General features: G+C 45.1%; 1 protein-coding gene across 6 annotated transcripts in view; it reads left to right on the top strand.

The window, feature by feature from the left end:
- The first annotated feature begins 4,162 nt into the window (after nucleotides 1-4,162).
- The window catches only part of PRKCZ (protein kinase C zeta), a 141,426-nt gene continuing 129,800 nt past the window's right edge, over nucleotides 4,163-15,788 (top strand). The window contains exons 1-3 of one of the 6 annotated variants that reach the window (XM_029577889.1): nucleotides 4,163-4,441; nucleotides 5,178-5,354; nucleotides 14,777-14,898. In XM_029577889.1, coding sequence (XP_029433749.1) covers nucleotides 5,284-5,354; nucleotides 14,777-14,898 — 193 coding nt within the window. In that variant the 5' untranslated portion in view covers nucleotides 4,163-4,441; nucleotides 5,178-5,283. Of the gene's footprint in view, nucleotides 4,980-5,177; nucleotides 5,355-14,776; nucleotides 14,899-15,788 lie in introns of those variants that run through there. The other 5 variants (XM_029577887.1, XM_029577888.1, XM_029577886.1 and 2 more) reach the window with 5 other exon arrangements.

The raw sequence follows: 15,788 nt of genomic DNA, 5'->3' as shown, positions 1-15,788 counted from the left end.
CTAATGAAAAAGAAAGCGACTTCAGAGGTTGTAAGCCCTGGGGTTCTTGTTCCCAGCTCATTAATCTAATGAGCCATTCTCCCTTCTTCTGACTGCGAGTGTAAAAATGGACTGGGAGAGCCCATTAACCGCTGTGACCTCAAGGCCACGTGAGGATCGGAACCTGTCCCCAGAGTTCACAGCAGGGCCAGCTAGCAGGCAAGTTCACTGGATTAATGCGCGGGGCAGCCAGCGACGCAGCTTCGGTTCCTGCAGCCTGCAACGGCATCGGCAACGTTTGGCAAAGTGGAGCGAAAAGTAATCACTCACTTTACCTTGTTACCATGCGGAGAGGTCAGGCAGAACGCCAGCTGGCTGCTTCGCATCCCAGCACACAGCGTAGCTTCGAAGGACACGCGCAGCTCCCAGATGCGTCAAGCCCAGTCTAGAAAAGGTTGGGTTCCTATGTGAGTCTGAAGAAAGCCTTGTAGTAATCTGGTGCTACAATGCATGTCAAAATTACTCTTCCTGCTGAAAACTGTTTAAAAACCACATGTATATATCATCCTCATTGAGGGTCTTTTTTTTTTTTTTAAATTTCCCGCTTTTCTCTAATTATGACAATTGGTTTCTTACTCATTACAAGACTTCTCTCAGGCAGTGAACAATTCAAGGGGACCTTTTTCTGGGTGTGATAGAACTGAGAAGGCTTATTGAGGGGAACAGCTGAGCTTTTCGGAGCTGATGCACATGAAATCCTGCAGAGTGGGATTTGCATGACTTTCTGACCAGATACTCCTCTGCACACAGACATTTTTATTCTGGAAACAAAAGCACCGGGACATATTAGGCAGCTTTGGCCTGTTCTGGCTAGCAGGACACTGTCTATATGGAGAAGATGATCTGAACCGAATCTTTCAGGCCTGTAGGGGAAAACAGCATTTACAAAACGTGGCTCCCCGTGTCTTGCTGTGGATGGTGCATCCTGGACTACAAGGACTCTGAAACTTATGGGAGGAAGAGTTTCCAGACAATGGTTCAACTTAAAACCAGTTTCCTTGAATTGTATTAATTGCCTAGATGGTCATCAAGGAGATTTTTTTTACAAGCGCTATAAAAGAACTGGGTAAGTAACTGGAGCTAACCCCTGGATGGTCCAGGTGACAGAACTAGTCCCAGGCCCCACTTCTGCTTCACTCTTGGGAGAATTCACAGAAACAGGACGAGGATTTCTTTGAGCAGGCTGGGGGAGTTAATGTTGACTTTTGAGCAGAACTTCCAAAACTCAGATTCTGATACAGTGGTGTAGTAAGGGCAAGCCATTGGTTGTAGTTTATTCTAAGAGCTGTGGGCCTGCCCTGGCCTCCAGATAAGATCGCATGAATCATTTTCCATATAAAACACTTGCCATAAAGTTATATGACATAACCTATAACACCAGTACAAACAAGTCAGCAAGTGGAAGGAGCGACCTAGTGGTTAAAACAACAGGCTGAGAACCAGAGAAGTCAGGATTCAAACTCCACTTCCACTGCTAAGTGCCTTGCGACCTTAGACAAGTCACACTTTATCTTCTGCTGCCTTAGAGATAACACTGTAAACTCTTTGGGGGCAGGGACTTATTGTACCTGAATTATTAATCATGCTGTAAACCACCTACAGCATTATTTGGCAAGGCAGGATAAACATCCCAAAATATTATTAGTTTGATCTCCTAACCAAAGCTGCGTGACAAAAGGGCTAGAATGAGCCCATAGCAGGTGGACTTGAATTTCAGCAAGGCCTTTGACACGCTTCCACACAGGAGACATGAATAAACTGTGCGCCCTGGGCATGGATCCTGGAGTGTCTTACTGGGTTAGAAACTGGCTGAGTGAGAGGTGACAAAGGGGAGTGGTAAATGGGGTTTACTCTGAGGAGGGGGTTGTTACGAGTGGTGGGCCTCAGGGATCGGTCCTGGGACCGGATCTTTTCAGTATTTTTGTGAGTGACCTAGCAGAAAGATTGTCAGGAAAGGTTTATCTTTTTGCTGATGATACCAAGATCTGCAACAGGTTAGTCATCCAGGAAGGTGTGGAAAACATGAGGAGGGATCTAGTGAAGCTTGAGAAATGGTCTAGAGATTGGGAGCAAAAACCCAAGGGAGAGGTACAGTATTGGAGGTGAAATTCTTCTAAGCACAAAAGAAGAGCAGAATCTGGGGTGAGAGGGGGGTGTCATCATATCTGATGATCTTAAGGTGGCTAAACAGGTGGATAAAGTGACAGTAAAAACTAGAAAGCTGCTTGGCTGCATGAGGAGAGGAATAGTGAGCAGAAAAAGGGAGGAGATATTGCCCCTGTACAGGTCCCTGGTGAGACCTCACTTGGATTACTGAGTACAATTCTGGAGCCTTCACCTTCAAAAGGATATAAACAGGATGGAGCTGGTCCAGAAGGCAGCTACTAAAATGGGCAGTGGTCTTCAGTCTAAAGCATATGGGGAAAGACTTAAAGTTCTAAACTTGTACACCCTGGAGGAAAGGCAAGATAGGGGAGATATGAGAGAGACATTAAAATATCTCCAAGGCTTCCGTGCACATGAGGTGAGCCTTTTTCAATGGAAAGGAGGCTCTAGAACAAGGGGTCATGGATGAGAATAAATAGGGATAGACTCAGGGGTAATCTTAGGAAATGTTTCTCTATAGAGAGGGTGGGGGCTGCATGGATCAACCTCCCAGTGGAAGTGGTGGAGACAAAAAAAATATCTGAATTCAAGAAAGCATAGATGCAGGGGATCTCTGGGGGAGTGATGGGAATTGTAAGGCTAAATAACTAGACGGATGGGCAGCCTAGATGGGTCACATGGTCTTTTTCTGCTGTCATATTTCTGTGTTTCTGTCATCACTCTGAAAAGCAACAGTGGGAACGCATGCGGGAAGCAAAAGGCTCATGCTTGTGATTATAAAATGGAGAACAGAAATGCAGCTAATGTTAGACAGGTCCACTCTGTGGCACAGAATGAGGCATAGCCATCCTCGTTCCAGCTAATAAAAAAAATGCAGTCTGTCTACATTCCAGTATCTAATGCCTTTGTTTCCATTCATTTTCCACTTGCTTGCCCTCGTTGTCACCCATCAGGTTTGACCGGAAAGGTGGTCAAGCGGCTGACTCTGGGCTTCCTATGTTTGCTCTTTGGATTAACGACTGGTAAATCACTTCTACTGCTAGGTGCCCCCCTCCCCCGAGTCCTGTATCCACTCCCGAGCCTAAAGGTTTCCTCTGCCAAGATTCATTGGCCAGTGGAATAGTTGCCAACGGCTACAGAGGCCAAAGGGAAGGGGCACTTTGAGCTCTTCGCAGCCCTTGCATTTATAACACACAATATATAAAGTTATAACACACTATATATATAAAGTTATAACACACAATATATAAAGTCCAGTGACAAGGAAGGGCAGACACTGGTAAAGCGTGCGAGGACGCAGCGATAAACACGGCTGGCTTCAGGGTAAGGAGACCCAATTTAAACCTTCACTAGGAGGGCAGATCCCCTATAAAGTGGGAAAGGGAGGGCTGCGTGTACGGAAAAGCCCGAATATTCTGATGCGGGCTTTTCCTGCTGCATCTGCACCTTCAGAAAACCTGTTGAGTCGGCTCCTGCTTCCCCTCAAAGCTCCTTAGCTCAGATCAGTCCTGTCTTTAGCACCACCACTGATATTTTATGCATCCAGATTTGGACATTTTTTTTCTGTCCTCCCAAAAGTGAAAACAATATGAGCCCAATTGTTTGTTTGTTTTTACAAAAAGTCTAGGGGAGCGCTTTAAGGAGCGTTCTGTGCAAGAAGGGGCCCGAGTGAACGCTCAGAGGCTTTCGAGAGCCCGGCTTCCTGCTCTGCTCCTTCCACGCTGAGGACCGCAATCCTTCTCCGAGATCCGCCCACCCCGGCTCCCGGCAAGAAAAGAACAATTTCTGCGGATAAAGCCCAGCCGCCTTCTGCTCTTGTCAGTCTCTCACAGGGTGACAATAAAGTTGCAGCGTCTGTGGGCTTTTTTTTTTTTTTTGGCCGGCTGTGATTGGTTCTTTCTCCTTCCAGCTGAGCGCGCTCGGCCCTGACGCCATCGGATTCCCCGGCGCGTCACGGGGAGGCTGGCCAATGAGCGAGGGGGCGGGGCGCTCTAGCCAGCGGAGGCCTCGCTCTCTCGCGCTTCCCTGCGGCGCTCTAGCCCGAGGGGCGCGCACTCCCTCGCCCTTTCCCGCCCGCGGGCATGCTGCGAGCGTTTCCGGTTGGTGCTGGTGAGGCGCTAGCGCCCCTTGCAGGCGGGCGCCCCGGCTGTGCCCGAGCAGGAGGAAGCGGAGGACCTTTAATAGCGCTGCGGAGCATGCCCGGCCCGCTTTTCCGCATTCCTGCGGGGGCCGGGCCGGGAGCTGGCTCCTCTTCATCCTCTGCCCTGCCGAGCCCCGGCTCCCGCACGCGCTGCAGGTAGGACTCGGCGCGTTCATGCGCAAGGGGGGCTCAGCCTGCGGCTCCGTGCGAAAACTTCGCCTGGGACTTTCTGAGCGTCGGGATTTTACTGACCGGGCTGCCTTCTCGCGCGCTCTCTCTTTTTATCGTTGCTCAGCCTATGTGTTGGAGAATAACAACATCGGTGGCCGGGACTTTGCGGGATCCGAGCCAAGGGAGGCTTAGGTGGCCTGGAGGATCTTGTTACCGTGCACGCAAGGTGATGTACAAACCAATGATGATAGAAGTTACAAGTACTCGGTGAAAAGTATCGGGGCAAACTGCAGCCCGCTGCATAACTCAGAGGCCGCCCCTTCATGCAGGAGAGGGACACCCGGGAGCAATTGTCCAGGTAGAAGGAGCACAGGACCAGTCCGGCACCCAAAGATTGCGGCTTCGGGGGAATTTCCCGGGGAAGAAGGCAGGTTCTCCCGGTACAGAAAGGTCCCGCCAGCTCTGCAAAGTAAATCTGACGACAAATTGCAGCTCTAAAAGTGCAAAATCTGACTCTTGCAAGGCAAGAATTGCTGTTCTCTTCTTAACCGTTCTGAAAAAGAAGTTTTCGCACTTTTGTTCCTGGCATTTATGGGCATGTTTCCCGTATTTCATCGAGTTGCAAACTTTAATTAAAATGTGCCGTGATCAGCTCCATAAAGTTTTATAAGTAGAATCATTTCTTCATTTTTAACTGAGCTGATGTTTTTTGTATGTGCAGGTGGACTGAGCAAGTATGTACTAGAAAGAAGAGCTGCGATGTTGGCCTAGACTGACCAGAGGATACCTTTGGGTACAGTCTTAAATCTGTGAAGTATTTTCTTACAATGCCCAGCAGGATGGGATCCAAAATGAATCTGCAGATCGACTTTATCAAAATGAAAACTCATTTCAATGGGTAAGGTGGCCAGTTTTACTTGCAGCTATGATGATACTTCTTACTACTGTTTTATTGAGTATTTTTGCGTTTAACATTATGAGAAATATATTTCATTTTTATGTAGTAATATACTGGCCTGGAATTGGGCACTAATGTAGCCATAAACATGTTTGAAAATACAGTGTAAATATTGCAAACTTTGGAGCCTGAAACAAAACATGCAGGTTCTGGAACCTGCTCTCATGAATGACTTACCTTTAGAATGAGACATGGTGCTCTTTTTAAAGCTTAAGTGTTGCGTTCAGCATCACTTCCTCATGATTCATGCCGATTCAGTAAAAGTCGCGGGAGAGCGGGCAATTCAGTATTTAAATGAGGGCCCGCGGTAAAAAGAGGCGCTAGGGTCACTAGCGTGTCCCTAGCGTCTCTTTTTTGACAGGAGTGGCAGCTGTCAGCGAGTTTGACAGTCGATGCTCAATTTTGCCGGTGTCTCTTCTCAAACCTGCTGACAGCCACGGGTTCGGAAACCGGACGCCAGCAAAATTGAGCATCCGGTTTTTGAGCTGCGGGCCGATTTAACACTTTTTATTTTTTTATTTTTAATTATTTTTTTACTTTTGGGACCTCCAACTTAATATCACCATGATATTAAGTCAGAGGGTGTACAGAAAAACAGTTTTTACTGCTTTTCTGTGCACTTTCCCAGTGCCGGCAGAAATTAGCGCCTACCTTTGGGTAGGCGCTAATTTCTGAAAGTAAAATATGCGGCTTGGCTGCACATTTTACTTACTGAATCGTGCGGGAATAACTAATAGGACCATCAACATGCATTTGCATGTTGCGGGCGCTATTAGTTTGGGGGGGGGGGGGGGAGGTTGGACGCGTGTTTTCGACGCGCTATTACCCCTTACTGAATAAGGGGTAAAGCTAGCGCATCGAAAACGCGTGCCCAAACGCGGGTTAACAGTGTGCTCCGCTGGAGCGCACTGTACTGTATCGGCCTGAATGCTGTGTAAACTGAGAACTGGAAGGAAGGCCTCCCAGGCTGAATTCTTAGTTGGTGTCCTCAGGGCCTTGTAATCATGTCTGCATATGAGTCCCAGACCCTGCTAGATCCTAAGTGTGGATCTTCTGAGAGAGAGCATAGCTGTGCCATCAAGCTAAAATTATTTAAAAAATGTCAAGAAATCAGATTTGCCTATGACTTGGTCAGCTCCAAGACTTGTATCCTATGAGCTCTAAAAGCTACACTTGGCTAAAATACGTATTTTTGTAGATTTTTTTCTAACTAATTGGCATTCTTCTACATAAAGAAATGAGCCCTTGCAGCTTCCAAGATAAGGAAAGTATGTGCAAGTCAGAGTGAAGCAATTTTATGAAAATATTTTCCATATATGAAAACAGCAGGATGCTTCCTTTTCCAGTGTTTTAAAATTGCTTTTTTTTCTTATTTTGGAAACAATTTGAGACATGGTTATGATGTGCTCTGCTGATTACTACATTATTTTAAATTATAGCCTTACTGTGTACTACTTAGTTTTCAAGGGTATTACCCTTGAGTTAGAGCAGATGAAATGCACATAGGGACTCACTCAGTCGGAAGCTTCCAGTTCTGTGCTGTTTTCTAGATCTGTCATTGGTTTTTCACAGTTTAAAACAGCATGCTGGTAATTTTTTTAGATCACAGCACAAAACTGAACTCTTTCTGTGGATGACAGATTCCTAACTAGAGAGCCTTTCCTCTTTAGCAGTGGGAAAAAGAAAAAGCTTCACAAACTTTCTCCCGATTCTTCGGGCACAGTGGTGAGGCCAGAGAGCTACCTTTCTCCCAGCTCTCAGGCAACTTGGAATTTTGGGGGTTTTTTTTTGTTTTTGAGAAACTAAGAACTCCCTTTAGCTCAACTTTTTGCATGGGGGACGTAGTCTCTGCATTCCAAATGGGGATGTGCAAAACTAGAACATTCTGTACAGCAGGGGTTGTATTTACCCTTTATCAAGGCAATTTAGTGTGATAGGGCCAAGGTGTCTATATACATGGCACCCTGAATTTTCTTTGGAGTGCTCATCTGAACATTGTGAGGTCTGTGGACACACAAGCTGCTCTAACTACTAAACTGGATGCAATCCATTTTTTGAGGCATGGAAGCAGTATAGATGCTCAATTTTAATTGAACAAACTGTCACAAAATAAGGTTGTGATCTCATTGTGTCAAACTGAACTTCAGGAATTGTGGTTATCCCAGGCCCATTCTGATGTCTCTTGGATCACTTCTGCTCTGATTATGTAATGGATTGTGGTGCGAATCTTTAATCAGAATAGTTACACTGCTCTCTGTTTAGGTCATTGTAAAATACATTTGTAGTACAAATTGTTTATTAAGTACACACTTCTGAAGTTAAACAAAGAAGCTGCGAGTTGTGAGTCTGTCTCCATGGAGAAGGAGAAGGGTTGAGTTCATAATTCATTGAGCACAAGATTTCATGATACTGATCACAGCTATTAAAGCATTGTGTGTATAGGTTCAAAGTGAGCTATTGTGAGCACTTGAAGCTTTATTTATGACCTCTTACTTTGGAATTGTGTATTTACTGTATCTGTTCCATCATAGAAGTTCTTCCAATGACTTGTTTGTTAGGGAAAAGCTGCGAACAAGGCCCCTTGGATTTTAAGAGCCAAAGGATCAATCCTCCCCATTATCCACAGAAAAACACCTGGAATTATTAGACCCCCTGCAGTTACAGATCCAAATATATATCATCTCACCCTACCTATACAACTTCCCCTCTCCCTCACTTATTAACTCAAGCCTATGTGTAATATCCTTGCGCTATATAAGATCTTACTGTATATAATGAGCCCTACAATTAATAACTATTATATGTAATCAACTTACAATACATGATAAGATGCTGTGATGTTTATACAACCTGTTCCATGATTCTGTAAACCGTTCTGATGGCGAAACCGAATGACGGTATGCAAAACATGATAAATAAATATTGCACTCTGTGGTGCCAGGTTCCTGGGCACTTGCATTTGGTTAAAATGGATGATCTTAGCAACACTTCTTGAGCATCTTAGGAACAATCTTTGGCAAGTTGTTTGTATATTCCCTAGTCCCGCTGGTTTTCTGGCTATCCACAATGAATACGCATGAGAGGGATTAGCATGTGATGCTTCCATTGTGTGGAAATCTCTCTCATGTACTCATTGAGATCTGCGTTCAAACGATAGCTGGATAAACACATCCAGCAAACTTTTAGCTGGGATATTTAGTGGGGCAGCTGTGCCGCTGAATATGCCCAGAAAACTTTAGTTAGCCTGATAAGTAGCAATATTTAGATTTATCTGTCTAAGTTAACTGACTAAGTAGATCCTCCCAGTTAAACCCCCATTCTGCCCACTAAGCCAGATAAGTAGTTATCCAGCTAAGTGGTGGCCACGGAAGATGCCCAGATATTCAGATGCTGCCACTTAGCCAAAAAAGTCAGAACTTCTCTGGCTAAGTGGTGCTGAATATCGGATCTCATTGTGAATAACCAGATTGACTTGGGAGTACTCAAAAGAGCAGGTTGAGGACTAGCGCCATATGGTACATTATCTTCCTGAGCTACACAACATTTCAAGTTCTATTAAAGCAGCCTTTTTAATAGGGGTATGGATTTAATGAGAGCGTTGCTGTTGATAAGACCATTCTTTAGTAGCAAATGGGCTGAAAGCTTAGTGGCAATGCATTGGGAGATCCAGTTGATTTCCTGAGTCCAGGCTCACTGGGGTTATGAAGGCTGCAGCAATCTTGCTTCTTAGAGGAGAGGAATCCCCCAGCTATTGTGTAACAGTAATGGCCAGGGCGAGACTCGGGGTGCACCTGTGCTGGCTTCCAGGGGGAGCTATGGCTGAGGACTGTTGCAGTGGCTGAGCGAGATGGGAAGGGGATAAAAGGTGGAGTTAAAAAACCCTGTGTGGTTGCGATTGAAGTCTTATGACAGCTTAGTTCAGTCAAGGTCAGTTTCAATTGAGATGAAAGTCCAAAGGAGCAGGGAGAAACTGCTGGGCCAGACAGGCGTGTAAAGCTGTTCTGGATGCACGTATGGCTTTAGCACGGCATTTGAAAGGGCCAGAAAATGAGAGACATCCTGTATTCAGTGTCTGAGCAGGCTGCTGTGATCTTATTCTCTTTAAACTGACTATGAAGTTAGAGGCTGCATCTGCTGGACAAGCAATGTGTGAGCTGGTTTGTGTAATATGCCTCCTTATGCGACGCTGTTTGAGTAAGAGGTTCACAATATTGTCTCCACAAGTGAATGGAATTATTTGTTTTGCTTCTGCTGGTGTCAGCTTTCTGCTGTCTTTCCTTTGCTTGCTGCTTTGGCTACTCCTTCTCGCTTTTCGTTACTTGGCTTCTTCCTGTGTCTCCTTCAGCTTGGGTCTCCTGAAGGCTTGTTCTCCATGTGGTCTGTTAGTCGTGCAGCAGGATAAGGAGCAAGTAGTAGGAAGTTATGCTGAGCGTCAGTGAAGCCTGTTTACTTGGCTCCACCTCTTCTGGGCACTGCCATTCTCTGTATTATGGCAGTGTCATGAGTTAACGGATGTTCCTCTAGTCCCTGCATTCAAAAAATGGGTGAATCTTTAAATTCCCCTTGGGAGGGGTTGTTTGGGGGCAAGGTGGCTGCCAGCCAACTGTGACACATACTCTCAATGGAGTCACATGTATGTGCCACAGTAGGATGGCAGGTGACCTGAACAAGGCAGCCTGGTGTCTGTCAGCACAAGAAGAGGAACAATTGCCTCAATGGCTTCTGAGACTGATGAGGAGGCAAAATGGAGCTAGGGGGACCTTCTCTTCATTCTTAAGTTCATTTCATAGCTTATTCAAAGAGAGAGTGTGACTTATTTGGGGGACTGTAATACCTGTGGGTCCTGAAGCAGTTCAAAAGGCTCAGTTTGCACAGTACAAATCGGGGAAAAGCTGGAGCGATGGAGACCAAGATTAGTGCCTACAGATTCTTACACAACCTAAATTAAGTGAGCAGCAAAGTTAAAAGCAAGGGGTTTTCTGTTTTCCTCTTTATTGGGTTTAAGTTATTGACGAAAAGTAGTTTTACAGAAAGGTATTAGGATTACCTGTCAGTAGGAAGCCTGAGAAAGCTACACACACACACATCCTAGGGAAAGTTGTCCTGGACTGTTTCCGTTTGCATGAGTGACAACAGGCTGAGTTTTGTTCTGATACTTGTAACACTGTTGTGGCTGAACTTAGTGCTGGTAAAAAGCCTAGCATTTGGGAACTGGTGATAGGAAGTTGGTATGGGAAGCTGGCTCTGTAAATCCTACAAATGTACATTTAAGCCTAGTGTGTGTGGTATCACTGATTAACATTAATGTATACTGCAAGGCTGGAATCCTTGCTTTAACTGGGGCCTTAGAAACTCTGGCGTGGAGTTGGTGTAGTTTATCTCGGCTCAGAGTTAGTAGGATTACTGAGCTCTTCGAACTTGTGCTGTAAAAACTGTAGCACAATGCTTTTGTGAGAAATGCTGTATTGAAAACTTCTCCTCGAAGAGTAGAATGTTGTCTTCCAGGCCTTCCTTAATCCCTGCTTACAGCCACAGCTGAATGTGTGAGGTAAGGCAGCAAAGAACAGGAAAACTTAGGGATTGAACTCTGACTGTGCGAGTCATTGTTAAGGGATAGGGCTTCTTCAAGGGACAGATCCTAGAACGATTACTGAGAGGTTGCATGAGTAGATGTGGAGATGGTCTGTCACAGCCGGGACGATCGCAGGAGAACGGGAGCTCCGTGTTGAGCGCCTGCTCTCCCGGCGCATGTGACCCCATATGTAAATGAGGAGTGGCACTAAAAGGAGGCGCTAGGGACGATTATGAGCCCCTGGTGCCTGCTTGGCCCAGGAGAGGTGGTTCTGTGACCCGCTGTCGGTGAATTCAGGAAACTCACGTTCAGTTTTAGGAGCGTCGGTTTTCAAACCTCGTCGACAGCGATCGGACAGGAAATAAGTCGCTGGTAAAATTGAGCATCCGTTCTCATGACCGGACCTGCCTGCACTTCATTTATTTTTTACATTTTTGGTTCCGCTGACTTAGTATCGCTAGGATATTAAAGTTGGAGGATGTACAGAAAATAATTTTACTTTTTGAATCCCGGGTGAACGACTAATAGGCTCATCAACGTGCATGTGCAGGTGATGAGCGTTGTTAGTTTTCAGGGGGTTTGGCCGCGTGTTTGTGAGGTGCTGAACCCATTACAGTATAAGGGGTAATAAACGCACCTCGAAAACATGCGGCCAGACGCACTTTACAGAATCGGCCCGAGAGTCTGTGCGGTCTAGGCCCATTACACTTAGAATGAGCGCTGCGATGGAAAACCCACGGATTTAAAGGCTCTCGCCACCTCCATGAAGCTGTAATCCCCCCCAGAGTATAGAAGTCACTAAATTTGACTGCAAAACATTGCCTCCAGGGACCCCTGATGGTCTCGGGCAGCGAGTCCTGCCCAGACATAACCAGAGAGCTGCCTTCTGCAGCAGCTCCGTATCTTCCCTGGCCCCACAGTATGACCATACTTTTCTAATATTTCTTGTTCATTTTACTTGCTCTTGAATGTGCTGTGCTTGGGAGAAAAGTAAAAAAAAAAAAGTTGTTTAAGATCCCAGTTGGCTTTCCCAGCCTGGCCGCACCTGGAACTCACATCCAGACAGGTGCCGGGAGCATCGATGTATAAATCTTCGCTAATAAGTGAGTGACTCGGCCTTGAAAATAACATTTTTATCTAGCAGAATTTATCCTTTTTGAGGATGGATCAGCATTTCGGTCTCCATCTTGGCTGTGTGTGTGGGGGGGGGGTTTTCCAATTTTATGTATTGATGGTGCCTGGTGCTGAATCATTAACTGTGCCTTCGGCAGCAGCTGCAAAGAGAAAAAAATGCCATGGGCTTTGTGAGTTATTCAGCCCTTGTGCAACAGTGTTTAAGAATGTATTCCTGTTCTGCTCATGACCTAATAATTTGCATGGCTGAAGAATAGGGAGTTAGTTCTTATGCCAGGTTGTTTGCACTGTCATTAAAATGGATTTATGCTGCGTAAATTCTTTGAGTTGCCAGCACACTGTTGGCTTTACGCACCAACCAGAGTGGCGCCGTGTCTGAATGGTTGTGCTTCTGAGGGCTACGTTTGTGTATAGTCAAGCATGCTGAATGGCTTCTGAAATTTGGCTGTCGCTGACCAAATTTGAAGATCATTTGTTCTGAACAATTTCTGGTGTAATCCTTTGATGCTCTTAAACATGGGCGCTAACTGCTGAGTAATTGCTTATTTCTGTGGTAGTTTAGAAGCTGTAATACAAGTAGATGTGAAACTTAAAACCTGTCCTATCCAGGCAGGAAACCAGTCCTGAAGGCGCTGCAGGAATCTGTGGAATTAGGAGTGCATTCCTACGGGCCTCTCCATCCATTGTTCTCTTCCTTTTAATGAAACAAACTTAGAAATACCTGTTATTCAGCACCTTCAGTGCTTTGTGGCGTCATAGTATTGGGGCGTGGTGGACAGATGATGGGAAGAAATAAGCCGGGTTGTGCATTTTTAGTAGACAGTTTTGGCTGGAGAAATTCAGGTGTAGATAGGATACAGCTTTAGGGACTGTGAGCAGAGCAGTATTTGCTACGTTCTTCATCGTATCTGTCAGCTTGCTTCTTGGCCTCGTGTCGTCCCTTCTAGAATTTTATTTTTATTTTTTGGTCCTAATAAATTTAACATTTAATATATTTATAGTGTTTTAAAAAACATAATGTGCTCTTGTTATAATTCCAGCCCCCTGCTTTTAAAAATCGCCTTTCCATCGTTTTACGTAGTGTTCCTAGCTTTATATTGATGTGGTGTTGCTAATATTGCATTTATATTGGAATTGCTGTGACACTTCAGTTTATATCGATTAAGCATGTTAAGGCTGTACTTAACCTCTGTCAACATTACCTATCTAAGGAGAAGGCACCTGAGAAATCTTGTTTCAGATTTCAAACAGGGCCGCATTACTGCTTCTGATTTAGTGTAATTGTAGACATTTGCTAGTCTTTCTGTTGCCTGTGTCCTAGGGCTGTATTACTGCTACTTTGGTTTTTATAGTCTGCCCCGGTGGGATTTAATGAGTAACACTAACGTAGAGCTAAAAATGCGCTCCGTTTAAAAAATAAAAAATCTGAGGGCGTGCTGTATAGAAATCAGGGGTGTCCTGTTAGGGGGAAGCACATGCGTGTTAGTTTTTGCATAGTGAAGCAATTTTGTACATTGACAATCAGAGGCCACAATAAAACTTGAAATCAATGCTTGGGTTCTTGTTCTCAGATCCGAGGCATACTTCATGTACATATACCAACATTACTCAAATAATGATTTTATTTATGAAACTGTAACTGAACTTTATTGGCACCTGTTAGAATGTACGATGTCCTAGATTTACTAACCTTAGTCTATGTGCCTATTTGTAAACCGTTGCGATGGTGTATAACTTAGCGACGGCACAGAAACGTTTTTAAATAAATAAATAAATAAATAAATAAATATACTTATTAACCCCAGTTCATGACTGATAAAACCCTTAGAAATGAAGAGGTCCATATTCAGAAGCCTTTAGCCGCTTAACTCAGACGTTAGCCAGCTAAATGAATATTTGGGTGCACATTTAGCTAAATTCCAGTTGCTAATGAGTTAGGGCCATTCCATGGGAGGAGGAGTTAGCCAGCTAAGTTAAGTGATTAACTCTTATATTCAGTGCAGCTGCATTATTGAATATTCCTCCAAAGTTCGCCTGATTTAAGATTATCCCGCTAACCTTATGTGGCCCCATGTCTTGAAAAGGTTTATTCTAGGAGACTGGCTCTGCTGCTCCCATTACAGAGCACATAGCCATGTGAAAACTGACAGACTTAATCAATGTGGCTTGCACAAATGAGCAGTTGTAGTTTTAAACAGGGGCAATTCTCCCATCAGTGACCATTTGCTGGGCTCTTCGGAGGGGTTTGCACAGGCTTCATCTTCTTAACTTGTTTCTGCTGGATTTACTGCCTAGGGCGGTGTTTAAATATGAACAAATAAATAGAAATCTGAACGAATAAATAAATCTTATGGGTCCCTAGAACTTCGCTTAGGAAGCCACAGAATTACTTGGTCTTGGCCTGCTGCTTTCCTCTGCAGGTTATCCTTTAAAGTTTCTCTGCATGTGTGCGTGAGAAGGGGAGAGCAAGGTGAAGCATAGTCCATGGCTGTGAGAGAAAGTGGCTAGCAAGCTTCTGCTAAGCATCCTCAGTGTATTTGTAGCAAACAGTGGGGGCGACTTCATGTGGGCTTCGGGGAAAAGGACGTTCAAAAGACTAAACCGCGTGCCGTGCATGTGACATCTCTCTCTCATCTCTTCTTCTTTTTTCTTCCAGGGACATCCTGATCACGTATCTGGATGCCGCAATGAATTACGATGAACTGTGCGATGAAGTCAGAGAAATGTGTAACGTACAGCAAAACCAGCCAATTACTCTGAAATGGATCGACGACGAAGGTATGGCGGCGGGTCAAGGTCCTGTATTACCGGGACACGTTTGTTTGCTGCTATAACTCCCATGGCGCTGGTCGCCGTTGCTAAACCCTGGTTCTGCCTTTTCATATCCCATCCAGGGTTCTTCCTTCATGGACTTGTTGTTTCTGCTGCTCCTGGACCACGATGGCGGCATTGTAATATGTGACGGCGCTAAGTGTTCAGCGCCCTTGTCTGTCATTCGGATTGCGTAACCCGTGTCTCTCGATATCTGGTTTTGTAATTGCTGTTTGCAGTATTGAGCGCATGCAGCCGTCACAGCTGTTGTGAGAAGGGGTGTGCAGTGTGTCACTTCGGTCGGCAAAGGGATGAAGGCGCGCGAGTCCTACGTTCCTGCCCCACCTGTGCTCCCTGGTGCCTGGTTCTCTGCTCCTGGGATAGGGGAATGGACCCTTACTTCCGACTTTTCACTTCAAATAAAGCGAGATCACCATCACTTTCTGTGAGAGCTCTCTAGGCTTAGACTGCTTTCTCGGTTTCTCTTTTTGTAGTCTGCATTTCCCCTGATTTCTAGCTGTGCGACTGTCTTGAACCCTCCTCTTCTGCATCAGCTGTTTTGTTGGTCCTTTAAAGTGTATCATAACCCGCAGAAACTCCGGGGCTTTCTAAGACCCTCCCCCCACCTTCACTGTGTGTATTCCCTGCTCTGTTACTTGGCTTGTGGTGGAGAATCAGTTTCCCTTACATGGATTCGCACCTTTGCTGAAAGCATGAACCACGTTTGAGTGTGAAAGGTTAGCATGGCTTGTGAGCGTTGTTTAGCAGGAGGAAAACGCAGCCAAACATGGAGACTGGAGTCGGTGATTTAAACAAATGTAAAAAAAAAAAAAAAAGCTTATTCTGAGCTAATTTGC

This window comes from Rhinatrema bivittatum, chromosome 15, assembly GCF_901001135.1.
Source record: "Rhinatrema bivittatum chromosome 15, aRhiBiv1.1, whole genome shotgun sequence".
Lineage (NCBI taxonomy): Eukaryota > Metazoa > Chordata > Amphibia > Gymnophiona > Rhinatrematidae > Rhinatrema > Rhinatrema bivittatum.
Note: the sequence above shows the minus strand (reverse complement) of the source record. Positions and strands in the feature narration are given on the sequence as shown.